The 20,222-nt window shown below is 36.3% G+C and overlaps 1 protein-coding gene across 6 annotated transcripts in view; it reads left to right on the forward strand.

Moving 5' to 3' along the window:
- Positions 1-13,102, forward strand: part of hdac4 (histone deacetylase 4) — a 249,319-nt gene extending 236,217 nt beyond the window's left edge. For all 6 annotated transcript variants that reach the window (XM_067408592.1, XM_067408587.1, XM_067408589.1 and 3 more), the window contains 3 exons: positions 3,609-3,693; positions 4,055-4,196; positions 8,054-13,102. In XM_067408592.1, the coding sequence (XP_067264693.1) occupies positions 3,609-3,693; positions 4,055-4,196; positions 8,054-8,093 (267 nt within the window). In that variant the 3' untranslated portion in view covers positions 8,094-13,102. The remainder of the gene's footprint in view (positions 1-3,608; positions 3,694-4,054; positions 4,197-8,053) is intronic.
- Positions 13,103-20,222: the final 7,120 nt, after the last annotated feature.

Consider the following 20,222-nt stretch of genomic DNA (forward strand, 5'->3'; position numbering starts at 1 on the left):
GTCTTGTTTTTTAAGTTTCACTACAAGCTGTTCACACACTGGGAATACAAAAAGCTGTTAATACATGAAAATTCTTACATAAACCCCTATTAATCTACCATGTTGACAAAACACACAAGAACCAATGAGGTTCTCCGTCAGCTTCTTCTTTGGTGATGAGCATGTGGATATGAATGGAGGGATGGCAGAATTTTCATTGAATCATTCAGTTAGCTATTCTTTTCATAATTCTTCTGCGAAGCAATATTTTTTTATTCACTACATCAATATAAACTAGCTATGTTATATATATATATATAATATTAAACATTTAGTTTTAGTCTTTTAAAAGCCATTTTTGTATAATTAAATTATTTTATGTAGATTTTTAACACAGACATTTACAGAAAATTACAGAACAATGCAAAAAGTTAGGCTTTTTTCTTTTTTTTCAGTGAAATATGAACTCAACAAAACATTAAAAACTGAAAAAAATATATATATTTTCATTGATTTTACCAATAAATATTCGATTATTTATCAGAAATTATATTATAATAATAAAAAAAAAAATTACATTTTATACAAGTACATCATAATTTGTTTTTCCAATACTTTTAGTCATACAGTGGCACATCGCCCAAAATATTGAGAACCACTGCCTTAATGTATTGCAAACTCTATCGACCTTTATTTTTGCTTCTCTGCACTGTTGGATGTTCTTTCGGTAACCCTGTTTTGCATAAAGTTCCCAGTTCACTTGGCTTCATCCATATTTGAAGGACGTGCCCCGTTCTCAAACAGTCAGAATTTATATTGCTGCAGGCAGGTTGACAGAAACCATCCTAACAAAAGCTTTTCTTTATCCTGGAGAATGTGAAGGTCCTCGCACTCAGGCCCGCGGCGAGGGGGAAAATAAAATAAATCCCACTGTCATGGTGGATGCCGGCAACTGGCATGTGTTTCATACCTGCCAGGCAGCTTGGCGTGCGCTGACAAGACCTATTAAAGTTTATAGACGTGCGGCAGGGCCGTCCATCACCATGACGGACAGGTCGGCCCCCTCCCCCTCGGCCAGTGCCAGGGCAAGAGAGGGTCGCAGCCGCAGCGGGATTGGAGAGCTGAGAGGGGCCGGGCTGAACTGGGAGGATTCCTACGGGAGCGTATCGGGGGGACGGGTGTTGACCTACAGTCACATCGCACAGCGGGAAAGTGTGAATGAATGACCAGCTGGCCTCACACACGCAGACTTTTCACCCCTCCATATGGGACTGCTGCCTTCGAGTCATGTCGGAATGATTGTATTTACGAGATGAACACCACTACCTGTGGGAAAATCTGGATTTTCTTTGAGGCCAGATTTTCTGAGCTGGAAATGTGTCAATTGAAGAATCATGGTGGAAGCAAATTGATATTAAGCATATTTTTGTTAGCGGTTTTTGTTAGCTGGGCTGCATCCACATAGTTTTTATGCAAATTTTGTAATATTGTGTGAAAATGCTGGATGGAAACACCAAGACGCAAATAAAATTTCAAAAACGTATATACAGCTATGGAAAAAATTAAGAGACCACTTAACATTGATTTCTTAACTTGGAGTGGTCTCTTAATTTTTTCCATAGCTGTATATTTAATTGTGCTTTTAATATTTTAGTGCTAGGATGATTCTTGTTTTTCTTTTTTAGAAAAGCCGAGGGGTTTTATATGTATGGAAGCTTGTTTCTGCCACTAAATAAAAATATAAGTATAACTGTGATAATATCTCACAATTCGGATTTCACAATTGCGAGTTTACATTTCGCAATTGTTATTTTCTCAGACTTGCGAGATATAAGCTTACAATTTCGTAAAATAAAGTTATAAACTCGAAATTCTGACTTTTTTTCTACTAATTCTGACTTTTTTTCTCAGAATTGCAAGTTTATATCTCACAATTCTGACTTCTTTTCTCAGAATTGTGTGATGTAACCTCGCAATTGTGTACGATATATAAAGCCAGAATTGCATGATATAAAGTCGCAATGGCATGTTATGAATTCAGAATTGAGAGATATAAACTCGCAATTCTGACTTTTCTCTCAGAATAGTGATATAAATTCGCAATTGCGAGTTATAAAGTCAGAATTGAATGATATAAACTCACAATTGCCAAGTCAAGAAAAATAGTCGATAATTGTGTAAAGTTTTTTATTTTTTATTCAGTGGCGGAAACACGCTTCCATAGATATGTCTGTCGTGCCACAGCAGGATTAAAATCTCCTCAGACGGCCTTTTCCAACTCCTCCAGTCCTCTTATTTGTTTTAATTAAACCAAAGCTTCCAGAATAATCTCTCCCTCTTCTTTCTTTCTCTACACTTGATAATATTTCAAAATCACTCCACCCTGATTCCGTTGTCCTTTTTCATGTAAATGGTTTATGAAGGATGAATGACAGGATGCATGCCCTTTTCTTCATCTTTAATGTTTGCATATGAAACACTTGGCTGTAGATTTTCTTTTTTCTTTTCTTTTTTTTCTTGCGTGGGGGTGAAAAAATGCAGCCGAGAGCCAAGGGGAAATGGAATCATTCCACATCAGGAATGCAGCGTCGCACACTGGCTGTTTCCTCTGGGCCGTGGCCTCGCTGGTCCCTGAGCTGTCGTGAGGGTTTGCCGGAGTATGAGGTCTCGTTGCCCACGCGCTGTGACAAAGCACAAAGCCCTACATTGTTGGCTAGATTTAAAGCACAGCCTTCAGCACATCTGTGAGCCCCCGTTAGAGCGTAAACACAACCTTGCTATTAATACATTTATTGCCAGGTAGCTATCGATGGTCCCTGAAAACAATACCTAGCAAGGTCTGCTTCCATAAATAATGCGATGAAGATGTGGATTTGTTGTATGTATTCTCCAAAATCATATTCAACATAGTTTTGTGTTAAAGTTAGCATGAAACAAGAGTTGTGATCGCCTTTTTTCCTTATTGTTTTATTCCCTATTATAATGTATATCCGAGTGAAACGGCAAGAAAAATGCAGGGCGGGACTTGATATTGTCTGTAGGGAATTGATTGTATGCTTGTGGTTCGCTATTGGTCAATCTCATGTGATTGACAGGTTGACCCGTATGTATGTTGAATGTATGTGTGTATATATATATATATATATATATATATATATATATATAATATATTAGGGCTGTCAAACGATTAATCGCATACAAAATAAAAGTTTGAGTTTGCCTAATATATGTGGGTGTACTGTGTGTAATTATTATGTATATATAAATACAAACACATCCATGTATATATTTGAGAAATTTACAAGTATATGTATTTATTTATATTTTTATAAAATTTATATTATATATAAATACATTTTTTGTACATAAATAACATATTTCTCTTAAATATATACATTAATTTGTATGTATTTATATATACATATTATTTGCACACATTACTCATACATTATGCAAACTCAAACAAAATATATGTATATATTTGTGTGGGTGGGTGTGTTAAAATATTAAAATAATTTTTTTTTTTTTTTTTTTTTTATTCCTTTGAATTATTTAATTAAAAGAGCCTTTTAAAAGGATCTTTGTCCAGTCTATGGTTTTTAATCTTACATCTGTAATCTTCCCTACAGTTGGATCCGATTCCTGAAGACGTGCTACAACAGAGGCCGAACCCCAATGCCATTCAATCCATGGAGAAAGTTCTGGAAATCCAGAGTGAGTGTACACACAGTTTCATGATTTATTCACTGATGGACTGATTCATATTGTACATAACATTCAAAAAACAAAACATTTTTTGTTTGTTTGTTTGTAGTATAGTTTATTAGATAAACTTGCCCCTGAACAATGTGTAAAAACAAAACAAATTATGATTGGCCGCATATCATAAGGTGTCTTCCTCTTCAAGTGGGCAGTTTATGGTGAGAATATTCTGTTAAATGGACTAGACTGCTGTTTAGTCGTAACTCTGGCATGCATGTGATCTCTTTACATGCTATTTGTATTTGACGTTACACCAGTTAATAAAGCTTTTTGTCATTTTTAAGGTTGAGCTTTGACCTTGTTTTGTGCCTAGGTAAATACTGGCGCTCACTGCAGCGATCTGCCTCGACTCTGGGCTACTCTCTGCTGGAGGCTCAGAGATGTGAAACTGAAGAGGCAGAGACGGTGACCGCCATGGCCTCCCTGTCTGTAGCCAACAAGCACATGGGGAAGAGGTGCAGTTATCTTTGACTTTGTGTGTGTGTGTTTGACATATGGCACATTCCACAAATACGGTTTAGGTCCCATTACTTTTTTTTAAAAAACACAGCAAAGGCACAAATAACATGTTTTACCTATAATTACCAATATTTATTTTATTATTTATAAAATATTTTTTACTTTATAAAAAATATATTTTATTTGACTTCCAAAATTTTTTGTTTAAGTACCTCTTTTCATTGAATGTGCTTGAAAATAAGTTTCAGCCTGTAATTTTTACCTTATTCCTGGAATGCGTCATATGTTTACTCATGGCAGGCCTCCTGAGTGTGTCTGTTTGTGTGACCCCATGTGTATTTATGATTGTGTGAGGGGTCTAGAGGTACAGGACAAGTGTGTGCATGAGCCGTGATAGGCAGGCGGGACTCTGTGAATGTGCGCGGCCGGTGCGGGGCAGACGTCCAGCAGCGTCAGGCTTCTGAGAGACACACTCTGCCAGAGTCCTAATTAAAAACACTCAGGCAACATTGAGCACAGATGCTTGAGGTTTCTGGACCTTCCTTACACACTCACACTCTTACACACATGTGTATATACATGTGCCCAGCACGGGTTCAGACTCACATTATTTCCTGTCCTTCACCTACTTATTGACACCTATTTTAACTTTAATTTTTCAATTTTCTGTTTTCTGGCTTGGTGTCTGTGGCAGCCTCATTTGGCAAACTTTTTTTGCGGAAGCTCCAAAAACTCTCTGTGCCAATTTTGGAGTCAGTCTTTCAAACACTCTAGCGGCACCAGACAGCAGTTCAAAGCTGTCAGTTTCGCCAACGTTTGAGCTGATAACTTTTGAAACAAAATTCTTTTTTCCTCTCTTGATGCTTTGGAAGTTCCATGAATCTGGTTGTTTCAATTTCCTCCTGATTTCCTCGAAAATTCTCAAATGGAATATTCAAATTTTGCAAAACTCTGCCATGCATCATTTTAAATAAATTTGCATCCTGTTTTTATGCTGCTACTAGTCCTACAAAACTGTTTAAGGTCATATTCAGACCAAGACTCATAAATCCACTAAATGTCATACATCATTCTCCAGTAATACCAGCGAATTTGACACCAAACAGGAAGTGATGCATTATCTCTGAAATGAGTTTGTATCCCTACACTTTGTACATATTGCTGACTATTCAATACCATATAGATTCACTAGGAATACCATATAAATTCAATTACAGTGCCACCTACAGGTCAAATGCTAGGTCAAATCTGTTCTTATCATTTTTTTCTGATCTAACACATAAACTTACTTTTCAGTGGGAATGTCACTGAGATCAATGGCTCCATTATATATATATATATATATTACATACATTACATATTACATACATTACCGTTCAAAAGTTTGAGATCGGTAAGCTTTTTAATGTTTTTAAAAGAAGTTTCATCTGCTCACCAAGGCTACATTTATTTAATTAAAAATACAGTAAAAACAGTAATATTGTGAAAAATTATCACAATTTAAAATAACTGTTTTCTATTTAAATATATTTTACAAAGTAATGTATTCTTGTGTTGGCAAAGCTGAATTTTCAGCATCATTATTCCAGTCTTCAGTGTCACATGATCCTTCAGAAATCATTCTAATATGATGAATAGTTCCTCAAGAAATATTTGTTATTATTATCAATGTTGAGAACAATTGTTTACTTTTTTTTTTTCAGGATTCCTTGATGAATAGAAAGTTCAAAAGAACAGCATTTATCTGAAATACTAAGCTTTTGTAACATTATACACACTCTAAAAAATGCTGGGTAAAAACAGCCCAAGTTGGGTTGAAAATGGACAAACCCAGCGATTGGGTTGTTTTAACCCAGCGGTTGGGTTTAATATTTGCCCAACATGCTGGGTACTTTTATTTAAACCAACTATTATCTAAAAATTGCTATATGGCTAGCTTAAAATGAACCCAAAATAGTTGGGAAATTAAAAACCAGATGCAATTAGAGACAACAATAATAGACAAAAGGTGAATGTTTATTAATAAGCGTTAATATTTTATTAATATAAATTTAATAGTTTCATAGTTTATTAATATACATTTATTAATAAGCAATTTAATACATGTTTATTGTTTAATTATTCATTGAACATTAATAAATGTTCATTTCCAACATACTTTGGGTTAATTTTAATTAAGCAATACAGTAATTTTTAAACAATAGTTGAGTTAAATAAAACTACCCAGCAGGTTGGGCAAACATTTAACCCAACCGCTGGGTTAAAACAACCCAATTGCTGGGTTTGTCCATTTTCAACCCAACTTGGGTTGTTTTTAACCCAGCATTTTTTAGAGTGCACTACTGTTCAAAAGTTTGGGGTCAGTAAGAATTTTTATTTTTATTTTTTTGAAAAGAAATTAAAGAAATGAATATTTTTATTCAGCACGGATGCATTAAATCAATCAAAAGTGGCAGTAAAGACATTTATAATGTTACAAAAGATTCGATTTCAGATAAACACTGTTCTTTTGAACTTTCTATTCATCAAAGAATCCTGAAAAAAAATATTGTACACAAATATTTTGTACAATTGTACACATTAAATGTTTCTTGAGCAGCAAATTGACATATTAGAATGATTTCTGAAGGATCATGTGACACTGAAGACTGGAGTAATGATGCTGAAAATTCATCTTTGCCAACACAAGAATATTTTAAAATATTTTCAAATAGAAAACAGTCATTTTAAAATGTAATAATATTTCACAATATTACTGTTTTTACTGTATTTTTACCCTTGGTGAGCAGACGAAACTTCTTTTAAAAACATTAAAAATCTTACCGATCCCAGGCTTTTGAGCAGTAGTGTGTGTGTGTGTGTGTGTGTGTGTGTGTGTGTGTGTGTGTGTGTGTGTGTGTGTGTGTGTGTGTGTGTGTGTGTGTGTGTGTGTGTGTGTGTGTGTGTGTGTGTGTGTGTGTGTGTGTGTGTGTGTGTGTGTGTGTGTATGTATATATATATATATATATATATATATAATCTTCTTACTGAAGGATCTCAAGTAATATGGGTCTTTTTTAAAACACATTATATTTGAGTTATTTGTGTAAGTGTTAACTAAAGCAATTAAAAATCATTTTGTTAATTGAAATCAAGCTGAAATTATATAAAATATAAATAGAAAACTTAAAAATTAGAAATGTTTCCTTGGCAACTAAATGAAATAAGTTTAAGTACTAAAATTATTAAACCTGAAATAAAAATAATATAATTAAATAATGCAAAATTAACTCACACAAAATAATATTTAAAAAAGAAAACTACTAAAACTTAAACTAAAAATAAAACTGAAAATGTAAAAATAAAATCTTATTCAAAATTAATGTGTGTGTGTGTGTGTGTGTGTGTGTGTGTGTGTGTGTGTGTGTGTGTGTGTGTGTGTGTGTGTGTGTGTGTGTGTGTGTGTGTGTGTGTGTGTGTGTGTGTGTGTGTGTGTGTGTGTGTGTGTGTGTGTGTGTGTGTGTGTGTGTGTGTGTGTGTGTGTGTGTGTGTGTGTGTGTGTGTGTGTGTGTGTGTGTGTAGGGTTTCTAGAGGCGAGGAAACCTGTAAAATATCTTGGAATTTTAAAACTGCGATTCCCAGTTCTAGAAGAAAAAAAATATATATATTAAAATGAATAAAATCTTAAAGTCATAAACACTTATAGTGAATACAAATTCATTTGTACCTATGCTCAGCTCTGAAATATTCTGTTGGTGATTAAATGTAATCATGATTTTAATAAGCCACGAATGTCTCGAGACGTCATTGAAAATCACCAGAAAACCTCTCACGTAAGACGTAACTAAGAACCTTTGTGTGTGTCGCCCCACAGGACAGAAGAGGAGCCTATGGAAGAGGAACCTCCATTGTAGAAGGTCCGCTCGACTGCCTTGGTGACCCTCTCAGCTCAGAGCCTCTTCAAGGCCTCTGACGTCACTCTACTCTCTCCATCCGTTTCATTTTTTGTCCCGCGATGTGCGCACTTTGAGCACGGGATCCGAAACGGCCTGAAGAAATCTCCGTGACACCCAGAGTGTGACAAACGTCTCAGCCGTGTTAGTCTGTCTCTGTCCGTGGCAGCAAGTCCAGGATCGTGTATCCTGGTCTGTCCGCAGGGACACTTAACATTTGAGCAGGACATAGACTCATGTTTCTTTGTTAGATGTGAGAGCTGGTGCTTTCGACATAAACTTTTTTTCATTATTTTCCAGAGCCACTATAGTCCACATGATTGATTTCGGCTGTGGGTCTACGTTTTTTTTTTTTTTTTTTTTTTTTTTTGTCGTCTGTTCGTTTGTCTGTTTTTCTTTTATCTCGGAGAAAAAAAGTGACTCGTTCCATTCGCCATCCGAGTTACTGCTTCTGACATTCATGACGAGAGACCCACAGGGGTGGACGATGTGATTGGGAGAGAGGGCGAAGGATTCTGGGAAGCCCGACAGAGAGCCACGAGAGTGACAATTTGAGTTTGTGCCTTTTCAAAAGAGTTTCCGTGACGGATCGAGAAGAACATTGCCTTAAACTAGTTACAGGAGGGGACGACGTTTCGCCGCCTGGGTTTTTCTTGTCGCGACGGTCAAAGGCTGGCCTAAAGAATGGAGAAACCCTCAGCATGTTTACCAAGAACTCCCTGCAGATATCTTCATGTTTCACACGCATTATGACCTGTTTTATGTTCCTTCATTTTTACTGTGCTTGTGTTGGATGTTACATGACTTAAAGTGTCACTGACAAACGAACTTTAAGGTAGTTGCCAGCTATCCGAGGGCAAAATTTAGTTGGAGCGCTTTAGAAGGCAAGCCAATGTAGCGACTCATTTCAACTCTAATGACCAAATACGCACCTCCACGACGAAAGGTTAACCAGCATGCAGCTTTCCATCTGCCAAGTTAAGAATTCAACCGTCGTAGATTAACAGCGCCAACGAGCATGAGTTCGCTGTTAACCCACTAGCTGCGAGCATATCGGATAGGGCTGCGATGACCACGCGTCATACGATTTGTAGTTCGAGACAAACTTTCTATTTTTTTCCTTCTCTCGACATGTTGTACTTTTATATAGCTATGAATGTCTAGTATTCCGGTTACTTTACAGTTTATCAAAGGGCACTAGCGTATCACTACTATTATTCTACTCAGCAGATGGTCAGTTTTATTGACACCTTTGAAACAAGCGGAAAAGGGCTGGTTACCGATTTTAAATGTACCACTGAGCCTTCAGACGTGCCACCTGGTGAGATTTAGCGCTGGTTTCCTGCCGACAGGCCTGAGCGAGGAGGGTTATGGGCCTTTCGCTAGAGGCAGGTGCTACCGAACATGTGCTCGTCACATGACACAACCCAGGAAGTAGCGGGACCACCAGCTTCCACTCAGAAAACAATCGTAAACGCCTCTGAGACGACTGTGATACTCAGACAATCTGCATGGGACATTGACATAGTCGCCTTCGAAACGGCACATAGAATTGTATATATACGCAATTATGCATGCTGACAGTAGATCATTTGGCTTGACTTTGATTGTACATTGAACTTTATTCGATTTTGGACTGATGAAGAGGCGATGATTTGTTTGACAACCCCTGACTCATGTTTAGCCTCTCGGCAACTACCTTTGGCATTCTTTTTCTGTGTGTCATGTTCAATATGAGACGCATTAAGGCAGGAGATTTGACTCACCGTTGCCATTGTTCCTCGACTTCATTTTTATATATGCCTGTCATGTATGACTACTCCACTTTGGGTCCGTGCCCATTATTTTCTTGTCCGTTTTTCTTGTTTTTTTTGTTTTTTTTGCCTTGTTGTGCTCCTTTGTCCTGTTTTATTATTTTTATTTTTTTACTTTTGGATTATGTACTTGTTCATTTGTCAGTCTTTATGTAGTTGACAATGTGTTTTACATGCTCAAGTCTTTAGTTTCTTGTTTTAGAGTCTTTTTTTAATTTGTTTTTTGTTTTTTTTGTATGCGGTGGGAGGGAGATGCTTTTACTTTGTATAATGATTATGACAATTGTGTATTTACTACGTTCTGTTTATAGTAGATTTATATTACAAAGATCTATAGATATATTATATATTATAAAGATTGCTGACTCAAATAAGAAAACTAGTATTGCAAAGTGATATATTTCAGTACGTGGTCTGGCTTCGGCTGTTCGCTGGTTCCACTGAAGGCACTGTTTATTGGTTTCTTGCATTCACAGTAGCATTACTCTGGCATTGTAAACACTCGATCAAACCGATCTTTGCGGTTCAAGGCTTCAGTTTTACAGTGTGCTCTCTAAACTCTCATACAAAAGTCCCGTGAAAAATATCATTGACTGACACTGTACATTTCCATTGGTAGAAGTCCATTTGGATAGATCGAGTAGAGTAGATACCGACAGTGATCCAAGATGGATTTCGTTTCATTTTCTTTTGAGTTATTTTAGCCTGTCAAGAACACATCCTGGTTGTATTTCACCCCAAAATCAAAGGAAAAGATGTAAGAAATCACATTTTGCCTCAAGAAAATGAAGCAACACTGGCTCTGAGTTTGGGCTGTGGCTGTCTGTTCAGCCAAATTACACACAAAATAATGTAAAGCTGCAGTCTGTAACTTTTTTGTTTAAAAATGATCCAAAATCATCGTGCATAACCAGCCAATGTTCACAAATATCTCCTTACCTTAGCCCGATTCACAACGGTAAGCTTGTAATAATGTTTTCTAATAAATGGGTACTGGTAGGTTTTTGCAGGTAATTCGAGCATGCAGCCGTTTGTCTTTGCATCATTACATCACGTCTGTTTACATGAAAAAGGAGTCCCAGCTTATAGGCTGTGAGGATACTGCTAGTAGCGGATCATTTATAGCCTTTTCTCAAAGCAGCTGGAATAATTAAATTTATCATTTTGATGACGGACTGTAATCCAGAAAAGTCCAAATGACAATCATCAGTGACAACTGGAGATTCACCCTTAGTCAAAAGCAAAAGACATTGGACTGCGGAGTGGCTACTTAAATTGAAATCTACAAGTAATGCTAATAAATACACATACTCACGCAATGCTGATGTTGTTAACATTAACAATTTGAGAAAAAAGTATACAATAATAATAATTTGCACGGTTTGACGTGATCCGAGCTAAACGATCGTTAGATTTTATCACCATTGGCAGCGCGATTTTATTGTTAAGCTTTTTTTCTCAGTTGGTCAGAACAAAAGTGGCAGATCTGTTACTATTTTCCGGTGAAAATTCTTATTTTGGTCATACTTCGAGACTATAATCTGTGATTCTGAAGTACAGTATCCACATCGGTGCGGTGACTGACAGAAAACGTTAGATTCATCCGCGCTGAGGAGCCGTGCCGATCCACGACCCGCGTAAAGATGATAATTCCGCAAACAACTGCAATTGCAGGTTTCAAACAGAGATGGCGACAAAGAGGCAAAACTTACAGACTGCAGTTTTAAATAATTAAAAAAATACAGTATTTTTATTATAGTAATGAGAATCTATAGAGAATTAACAAAAAACTGAAAAGTAAAATGTCTGTTTAAATTACATTCATGAGTATTAGGTTGGGAAATGTGCTTAATTGTCTTGAAAGTAATGCAAGAAATCTCAAAAATAATAAGCATTTTCTTTAAGCCTCCTTTTGATTTGAGGGTGAAAAGCAACCTGCACATGATTTTGTGATAATGTAAGGGTTTTATTTATATGCAGTCACTCTCGGGACTCTTGTGTTTTGTAAAATCTGCGTCTTGTTACTCCTTCCGAGCAATTTCGGGCATTTTTGCAGCATCATATCCATCAAATCTCATGCGATTTTACTTTCAAGAATGAAGTGCGAAGGCTGACATTGATTTGAAAGAGTCCTGGAAACGTAAAGCGACATAATAGTAATACTCAAACCGGACAGCCATCAAACTCACAGACCACTTTGCAATAATACTAGCGGCAGCCTATCAATAGTCTTGTCAAAGGGACATCTTTTTTCTTTGCTCTTGTTTTGTATAAAAGAAAACAAACTGCATTCCATTTGTTTTTTTGTTTGTTTGTTTTTTTCTTTTTTCTTACCTTTCTTGTCATTCCTGCTAATTTGCCATGAGGTCTGGCCTGAGCAGTTGTTTATTTGAAGGCCAGGGTGAAGTTTCTTTCATTCTCTTTCCTTCACAGCTGTAGATTTCTGCATGGTTTGTGCGTCAGCATGCCTGTCTGTCCTTGTAACATATTTGCACAAAGTAGGAACACGGGAGGGTTGAGGCTTTGGAGAACGCATGGGATGGAAGCTCTTCTTTCCTCCTCTGTTTCTGGTCAGTTCGCAGACGGAACGATGCTCTTGGTGTCCGACGGATGTGCTTTTTACTTGTTTAAAAAAAGGAATGAAAGAAAAATGACTTTTGAATATTTTACAACAACAACAAGAAGAAAGTTATCTAGCACTTGTGACATACAGACTCTAGACTTTATTGTATTTATGTAGAGCATTGTTTTAGGTGAACTACACACTACGTCACACGTTAGACTGTCTGTGTGACTTCTTTTGCTTTCTTTTCTTTTCTCTTCTCGTTTTTTCTACTCTTTCTCTGGATGTATTTTTGGGGCTGGAGGAAGACTAGGAAAAGATTAGGGTCATTCCTTTAGAAACATCTGGAATCATCAAAGGGCTTTTTTCCAGATGTTTGTCAGATATATCTTCGGTTTGTCCAAAAGGATGAAAAAAAACACTTATCAGCCAGTAATACCTGTGACCACTGTGGCTCGAGAACAGTTCTAGGTTTACAAAATGTAAGAAATGCATATTATTTTTGTCACTTTGTTTTTCCATTGTTACAATAGAACTTTTCTTGGGACCTTTGCTCTAATGTTTGTCTTTGACATCAACTATAAAGTACTTTGTTTTTGAATACCACACTGTTTTGTTTTTATTTCCGAGCACGTTTTTCACTTAATGGAATTACATCATGCAACGGGTAAGGGGCTCTAATTATTATAGTCGTAAAATCATGTTAGTGATTAAATGTCAGATTTTCTACTAAGGTAACTTATATGTAGGAGCATATGTATATATAAGTGAGGAGATTAGTATTATATAAATTACTAATTATAATTATTAATTAGTCTATGGAGGGACTGAAAGCTCTCAGATTTTATCAAAAGGATCTTCATTCTTGTTCTGAAGATGAACGGATGTCTTACGGTTTTGGAACGACATGAGGGTGAGTAATAAATGGCAGAATTTTCATTTTTGGGTGAACTAACCCTTTAAACCTCAATCGTTTCAGTAGGAAGTTACAGTCTTTGTTAATGTGACCGCTGTAGGAGTTCCTGTCACATTGTGAAGGGTCTAATGGCCTGTCAGTTAGTGAACGTTGAGCTTTTCTCATCATTTCACACTGTAATTCTGCGGTGTGCTCTTGGGCGACAGGGACTTTTTGTAAATCTATTACGTGGCAAACAGCAGTGCACCACAAGTAATGTTCTATGAAAAACTTGAGGAGATGAATTGTTTGTGGTGAGAGCAGGGCCGGGATGCTCAGATGTCCCACAGTGTGTTTAAGGACTGTGGTTTATTGTCACAAGCATCAGTTCCCGTCAGTTTGCCTGGAGCGCAGGACTTTAGCATTTAGACTGTGAGAATATATACATAGAGAGAAAGATTAAATGCAGAAAAAATCTTTGTGCTGGATGTACCTGCCCTACAGCAGATGTTAGAGATCTATTCAGATTTTATAGGAAAGTTGGAATTTTTTGTATTATTATATTTAATACATGGACCGTTTTGGAAAAATTTAAAAAGAAGAAAAAGCTATGTATGAAATAACTGACTTTTGCGTCAATAAAGCCCGAATTATTGCTTGTTAATAGTTAATAAGGTAGTTGTTAAGTTTAGGTATTGGTAGAAATATAGAATACGGTCATGTATAATAAGGCATTAATGTGTGCTTTATAAGTACTAATAAACAGCAAATATCCTAGTAATATGCATACAAATAAACAACTAGTTAACAGTGAGAATTGTTAAATACTTTTTATATTTTTAATACTATTTATATTTATGTTTTTTTTTCACTAATCAAATAAGTAAATGAGTGGAATGGATCATGTGACGGTTAGAAGTTCTTCCTTTGAAAATCATGAAATTCATGTTAATTTATTTTCATTCACATGGTTGTGCTGATCATATATTTTTAAACGTAATTCATATATTAGTATTTTCTTTTTTAATTAATTTATGAAAGAAAGAATTTAATATTTTTATTCAGCAAAGACACGTTACATTAGACTTTTACATACAAAAAAAAACATAATTTTTAAATAAATGCTGTGCTTTTGAACTTTCTATTCATCAAAAAACTCTGAAAAATGCATAACCGTTTCCATTAAAAAATATATTAAGCAGCTGTTGAACTGTTTTCGACTGTGAGCAACAAATTAGCCTATTAAAATGATTAGGCTCATGACACTTCAGACTGGAGTAATGATGCTGAAAATTCAGCTATAACATCAAAACAGTTATTTAAAATTGTAATAATATTTTAAAATTTTAATGTTTTTGCTATATCAAATACATACAGCCTTGGTGAACAGAAGAGACATTTTTTAAAAACAATACAAATCTTTATCCACACTTGTGTAGATACAGTAATAGGGAATGGAACTATTGTTTTAAAGTCATAAGGCCCATTCACACCAAGAATGATAACTATAGCTGCGTCTCATTTCGAAGGTTAGGTCACATTTGAAGGCTGCATGCATCATCGAGGCGGTCTCATTTGAGAAAAGCAACCGTTACATTGCAAAGTAAGAAAGAAATTACAGTATTTTACACCTTGCGAGGAATAACAGTTTTATTATGGTTACTTTTCTTCAATACGACATCCTTGATGACGTATGCAGCATTCAAATGCAACCTTACATTTGCGTCCACACCAACGAACGATAACGGTCTGTTTATTCTAAACTGCGGTTTCAAAGTGTGTACAACATGTTTTTTGCTGTTCTCATTGCATTTACATGGCTTTAAGCAGCAGATGTCCTCAGCATGCTATGTTTCGAGTGAATAGCTAGTGTAATCGATCTAATCTAACAGTCAATTTGGCTTACAAACTCAATATAGTGGAATAAAAACAACACCTAATCTTTTTTCACTGCATCTTCAAAGGAAGCTAGACATTGTTGTTGAAACTAGCGCTGGATACCAGAGTTCATTTTATTTTACACCATTTGCTAGCCTAACGTTCATACTTCTTACCATTTATTACGAGGATATGACCAATTGTTTTTCACATATGCATTTTCTTTAATGTATCCTTGAAAAGGGGGTTTGACTTATCAAACAGTGGTGGCTTTTTCTGGACCTCTGCAATAGAGTACCTCAGGGATGACGTGTTTTTGTAGGCAAAACCCGGAAGCGAGTTAGCATTTTAGGACTTCCGGTTCCATCGCCCCAAAGTCAATGGGTTTTTTGAATGTGTTTTTGCTAAATCGCCTGAAATAAGCAACCTGGTCTCATGGGAGAGACGTACCCATGGGCACGTTTTCGCGAGACACGAAATTACATACCGATGCATATGTCTCGCTGCAGTTTCCGACAGAAACGAACGCTAGAGGATGGTAAAATGTCAATGAGCGCTTTGGCTCATTTTTACACACGGTTTCGATGACGGCCGGGGTCAGATTATGGACTCGTTTTCACGTCTCCTCACGCAATATTATGTTACGACTTCAAAACGTTTCTTACCAGAGTGCCCGATTTGTAAACGAACGTACTTTCTGGCTCTATGCGTTTCGCTTTTTTTGGCATCAAGCTTGCTCGGTAGCTCAGCCGATACGGAGTTGGACTTACGACGAGACGTCGATTTCCCACCCCCTGCCTGGGTACGAATCCCGTGAAAGGCAACTGACGGCAAAAAATAAAACATAAAGCTCAAAGAGAGATCTAAACGAGCTGAAAAACAGTATACAATCGCAGACGCTTCTTACGTCAGGTTTGCTTTGGTTAGCACTATCAGGTAGGATTAGGCGCAGCGTCAGTGGGACGTTATTTTAATATGAAACGGAGCGCAAATGTCAAATCAAGAACCGCGGCGATTCGTCTAAAACGCAACGTCATAAAAACGTACCGCATTCACCCCATTATCTGCTCCGGAAAAAGCAAAAAAAAAAAAAGTAACATGCTTTTAGCGCCGCTCAGTGGACATTTTGCATCGAAACTGCAGTGATATGTACTCATTGGTACATTTTCGACTCACGGGTACGTTTTCGTCATGAGACCAGGTTGGAAATAAGGTCTGTGGTTAACAAAGCCTCTAAATATTTTCACGTTTTGATCTATGACATAAAACACACCAGTTATAACCAGCTTGTGATTTTTTAAACCTTTATTGTGTCTTAAAAACGGCGGTTGCTAACAAATTGCTAAAAAGGACTACTTCCTTTGGCGGGGACTTTAGACGTCATAACAAACAGGACATTTGGACAGCATTTCTCATGAAAAAGTGGATAAATGTTCATACACAGTGCAGATCATAATCAGCGAGCATGTTTTTAAATAAAATTGTTTATTAAATAAAGTTTGAGGATGCTTGGTGGTGACAACGTTGATCCGCGACCATGGTGTGCTGTAGTCCGTTTATAGCCTACTGTTAGCCTCTTATATCTGACGACTTTATTTAGGCTTCAAAATGTATAAATGTTGTGTCCTAAAGATTATCTTGATGGGCAAAACGTGTAAGTGTCATAACCCTTTGTTAAACACAGAGCTTATTTTTTGCGATTTTCCAAAAGTCTATGGGAAAAATGCATAGGCTTTTGATGGAGGGAACCCGCTAACTTCCGGGTTGGCCTACAAAAACACGTCATCCCTGAGGTACTCTATTAACTTCTCCGCAAAGTCGTCCACCATTTTAAATGCGCGACTCAGCACGAGCCTTTAAATTAGAATGGATGCTGATTGGCTGTATCATTCAACGGCTGGAAAAAATCGTTCTGAAAGCGATCGTTTCTCTATATTGTTATCGTTATAGCTGTGGTGTTATATTTCTCAATGAAAAATAATATTTCACACACACACACACACAAGCTGAATAGGACTTGATTTTATCGGTCTGAATTTGATTTGATACATTAAAAGTGCACCTCTGAATCATGAACAAGGAACATGCATTAATAAGATATATATTTTTTTATTATTTATTCAATTAAAAAAAGTATTGATCGATGTAGCAAAACTTAATCAATAATGTATATATATATATATATATATTTTTTTTTTTTTTACTTCCTTGGAGATCCATGTAAATACCATGGTACATGAATATAGTACCATTCTAGGATCTGTGTGGTACATCTCTGGTGGCTCTGAGGGTCTGGTGAAGGTTTGCTTGTGTTTTGAGCACTGCCCCCTCTGTCCAGGGGAGGGCAACAGGGAGGAGAGCAGCTTACAGTAGTCACGACAGGGATTAGCAGCTCATTTACAGGAGACAAGGGTCAGACGTCTGTCCAAATATACAGGGGCACGTTAGAAAGAGATAAATCCAGCGGATTGACCAAAGCAAACAAAAACATCACCCTGCTTGCAGTCAAATAAACAACCGGCTAATTCGAGTCCAGCGCTGCTGAATTGACTCTTTAGTAGAAAATATGCAAACAATTTAACTTATGTCACAAAGCAGATATTTGAATATTCATAAATCAAGCACCCTGGGAAGTGTGGCATGGTTAAGCTAATAACGCAAGTGTGAAAGGAGACGCAAGAGACAATATTTACCGTCTCGCAGGTCGACAAAAGATCGTCTCCAAACAACATAACCAGCACAAAGGTGACGTGATCCCCAGGAATGCGTTCACATATTTAGCTCCTCTGGAGTCAAATTGAGGTGAGCGGCAGTGAAACGTTTAGAGACTGTCAGGAGAACTGTTGACCAGGTCGCTGAACCCCGTGACCTTCGCCCTGTAGCTCGGGGTCAGGTAAACCCAGTGCGGCCTCCACATTTGATCCCAATCGGGGTCTCTACATGCTATCCCTTCCCACAATAAACCCATCTTGGAAAACACAAGCTTAACACATCAGACGAAAAGCCTCTAGCTAGTTTCTGACAATTTGGTCTGCGGTCTCACAATCCAATGTTGTTCTCTCTCTATCTATCTTTTTCTCCTCATCCCTCAGCTCATCCTCATTGAGGTGGCTCAGTCTGTCATTATGGGCTCTCATATTAGAGAAGGGCCTCCTTCCAGAGCGTTGCTTGCCACTTCTCTGCAGTTTTTAATTGTGGCTCTGAGGTGGTGGATGAAGGCAGCTGCATCTCGGAGCCAAATTACAGATCAGCCTTACAGAGCCGGAGTGATAGGACACAAGGCGTAAGACCTGCGCTTCACCCTGTGGGTGTGGACGTCAGCCCGACCAGCCTTACTCAAGAGCTTCTCCTCAATTTAGACTGTAAATCACATATTATGAAACAGATAGTGCAGACTGTAAATTCTGATTGGATGAGCCACATGTTAAAAGGTTGGTTCTCAGCTCATTTACTCAACTTTAATTTGTTCCAAGCCTGTATGGATTTCTTTCTTCTGCTTAACACGAAAGAAGATATTATGAAGAATGTCGGGAACCAAACATGTTGTAAGTCAATGGGTCCCATTAAATATATTCTTCGAAATATCTTCTTTTATGTTCAGCAGAAGAAAGAAATTCATACAGGTTTGGAACAACTTGAGGCTGAGTAAATGATGACAGAGTTTTCATTTTGGGGTGAACTATCCCTTTAAAGCTACTCTATAATAGTCAATAAGCACATTATTTAATAATCTGTCACATTTCTGTGTAAAATGGGGTATTTTAGAAAAAAAAGGGGTAGGAATTGAGTTTATCCATTATAATAAAGTATAAACAGTTAATGCATTAGGCATCATAACAATAAAACATACTTTTATAGCATTTAATCTATGTTTCTTCATCTCTACACACACTAATTTATTAATATTTCAACTTGTATAAATTAACTTTATTATGAAAAACCAACATGAATTAACAATAAAAAGTAGGTTTATAAAATAAAATTTAATTAAGCTAGATTAATAAATTCTAATAAAATGCTAGTTCATGACTTAAAGCATTAACTAATGTTAAAAAAATTGAACCTTGTTGTACAGTTATTATTATTATTATCATTATATACTGTATTTAAATAACATTCACACATGATATGTGCACAATAAGGCCTGGAATGTCCATTAATAATGTAGGTAGCATCAATTTTGATCTTGTGTTTTACTAATAATAATCCTATATTTAATGATATAACATGAAGTTTTGTTTGTTTGTCCATACAATAAAAGTCAATTGGTACGTAAAAATGTTTGATCCAAAATACCAACCTTCTTGAAAATATCTTCTTTTGAGTTCAGCAGAAGAAAGAAATTCAGCTTTGAAACAACTTGAGTGTGCAAATGATGAGAGACTTTTCAACTTGTATAAATTAACTTTATTATGAAAAAAAAACATGAATTAACAATAAAAAGTAGGTTTATAATAAAATGCTAGTTCATGATACATAAAGCGTTAACTAATATTAATAAACTGAACCTTGTTGTACAGTTTTTTATTAACTGTATTTAAATAACGTTCACACATGAATTGTGCCCAATACGGCTTGGAACATCCATTAAGAATGTAAGTAGCATTTATTTTGATTTTGTGATTCACAAACAATAATCCTATATATATATATATATATATATATATATATATATATATATATATATATATATAATACTATAGGCCTACTTTTGCAGTAACTGTTCTTTCAGTTTTTAATTTTAATACATTTAAATCCATAGTTCATCCAAAAATAAAATTCTGGCATAATTTTCTCACCCTAATGAGGCTCCAAACCTGTGTGACTTTCTTTCCTCTCTGGAACATATCGTTTTTTTGTTTGTTTGTCCATACAATGAAAGTCAATTGATAACCAAAATTGTTTGGTTACCAAGATTCTTCAAAATGTCATCTTTTGTT

Source organism: Chanodichthys erythropterus, chromosome 14, assembly GCF_024489055.1.
Source record: "Chanodichthys erythropterus isolate Z2021 chromosome 14, ASM2448905v1, whole genome shotgun sequence".
NCBI lineage: Eukaryota > Metazoa > Chordata > Actinopteri > Cypriniformes > Xenocyprididae > Chanodichthys > Chanodichthys erythropterus.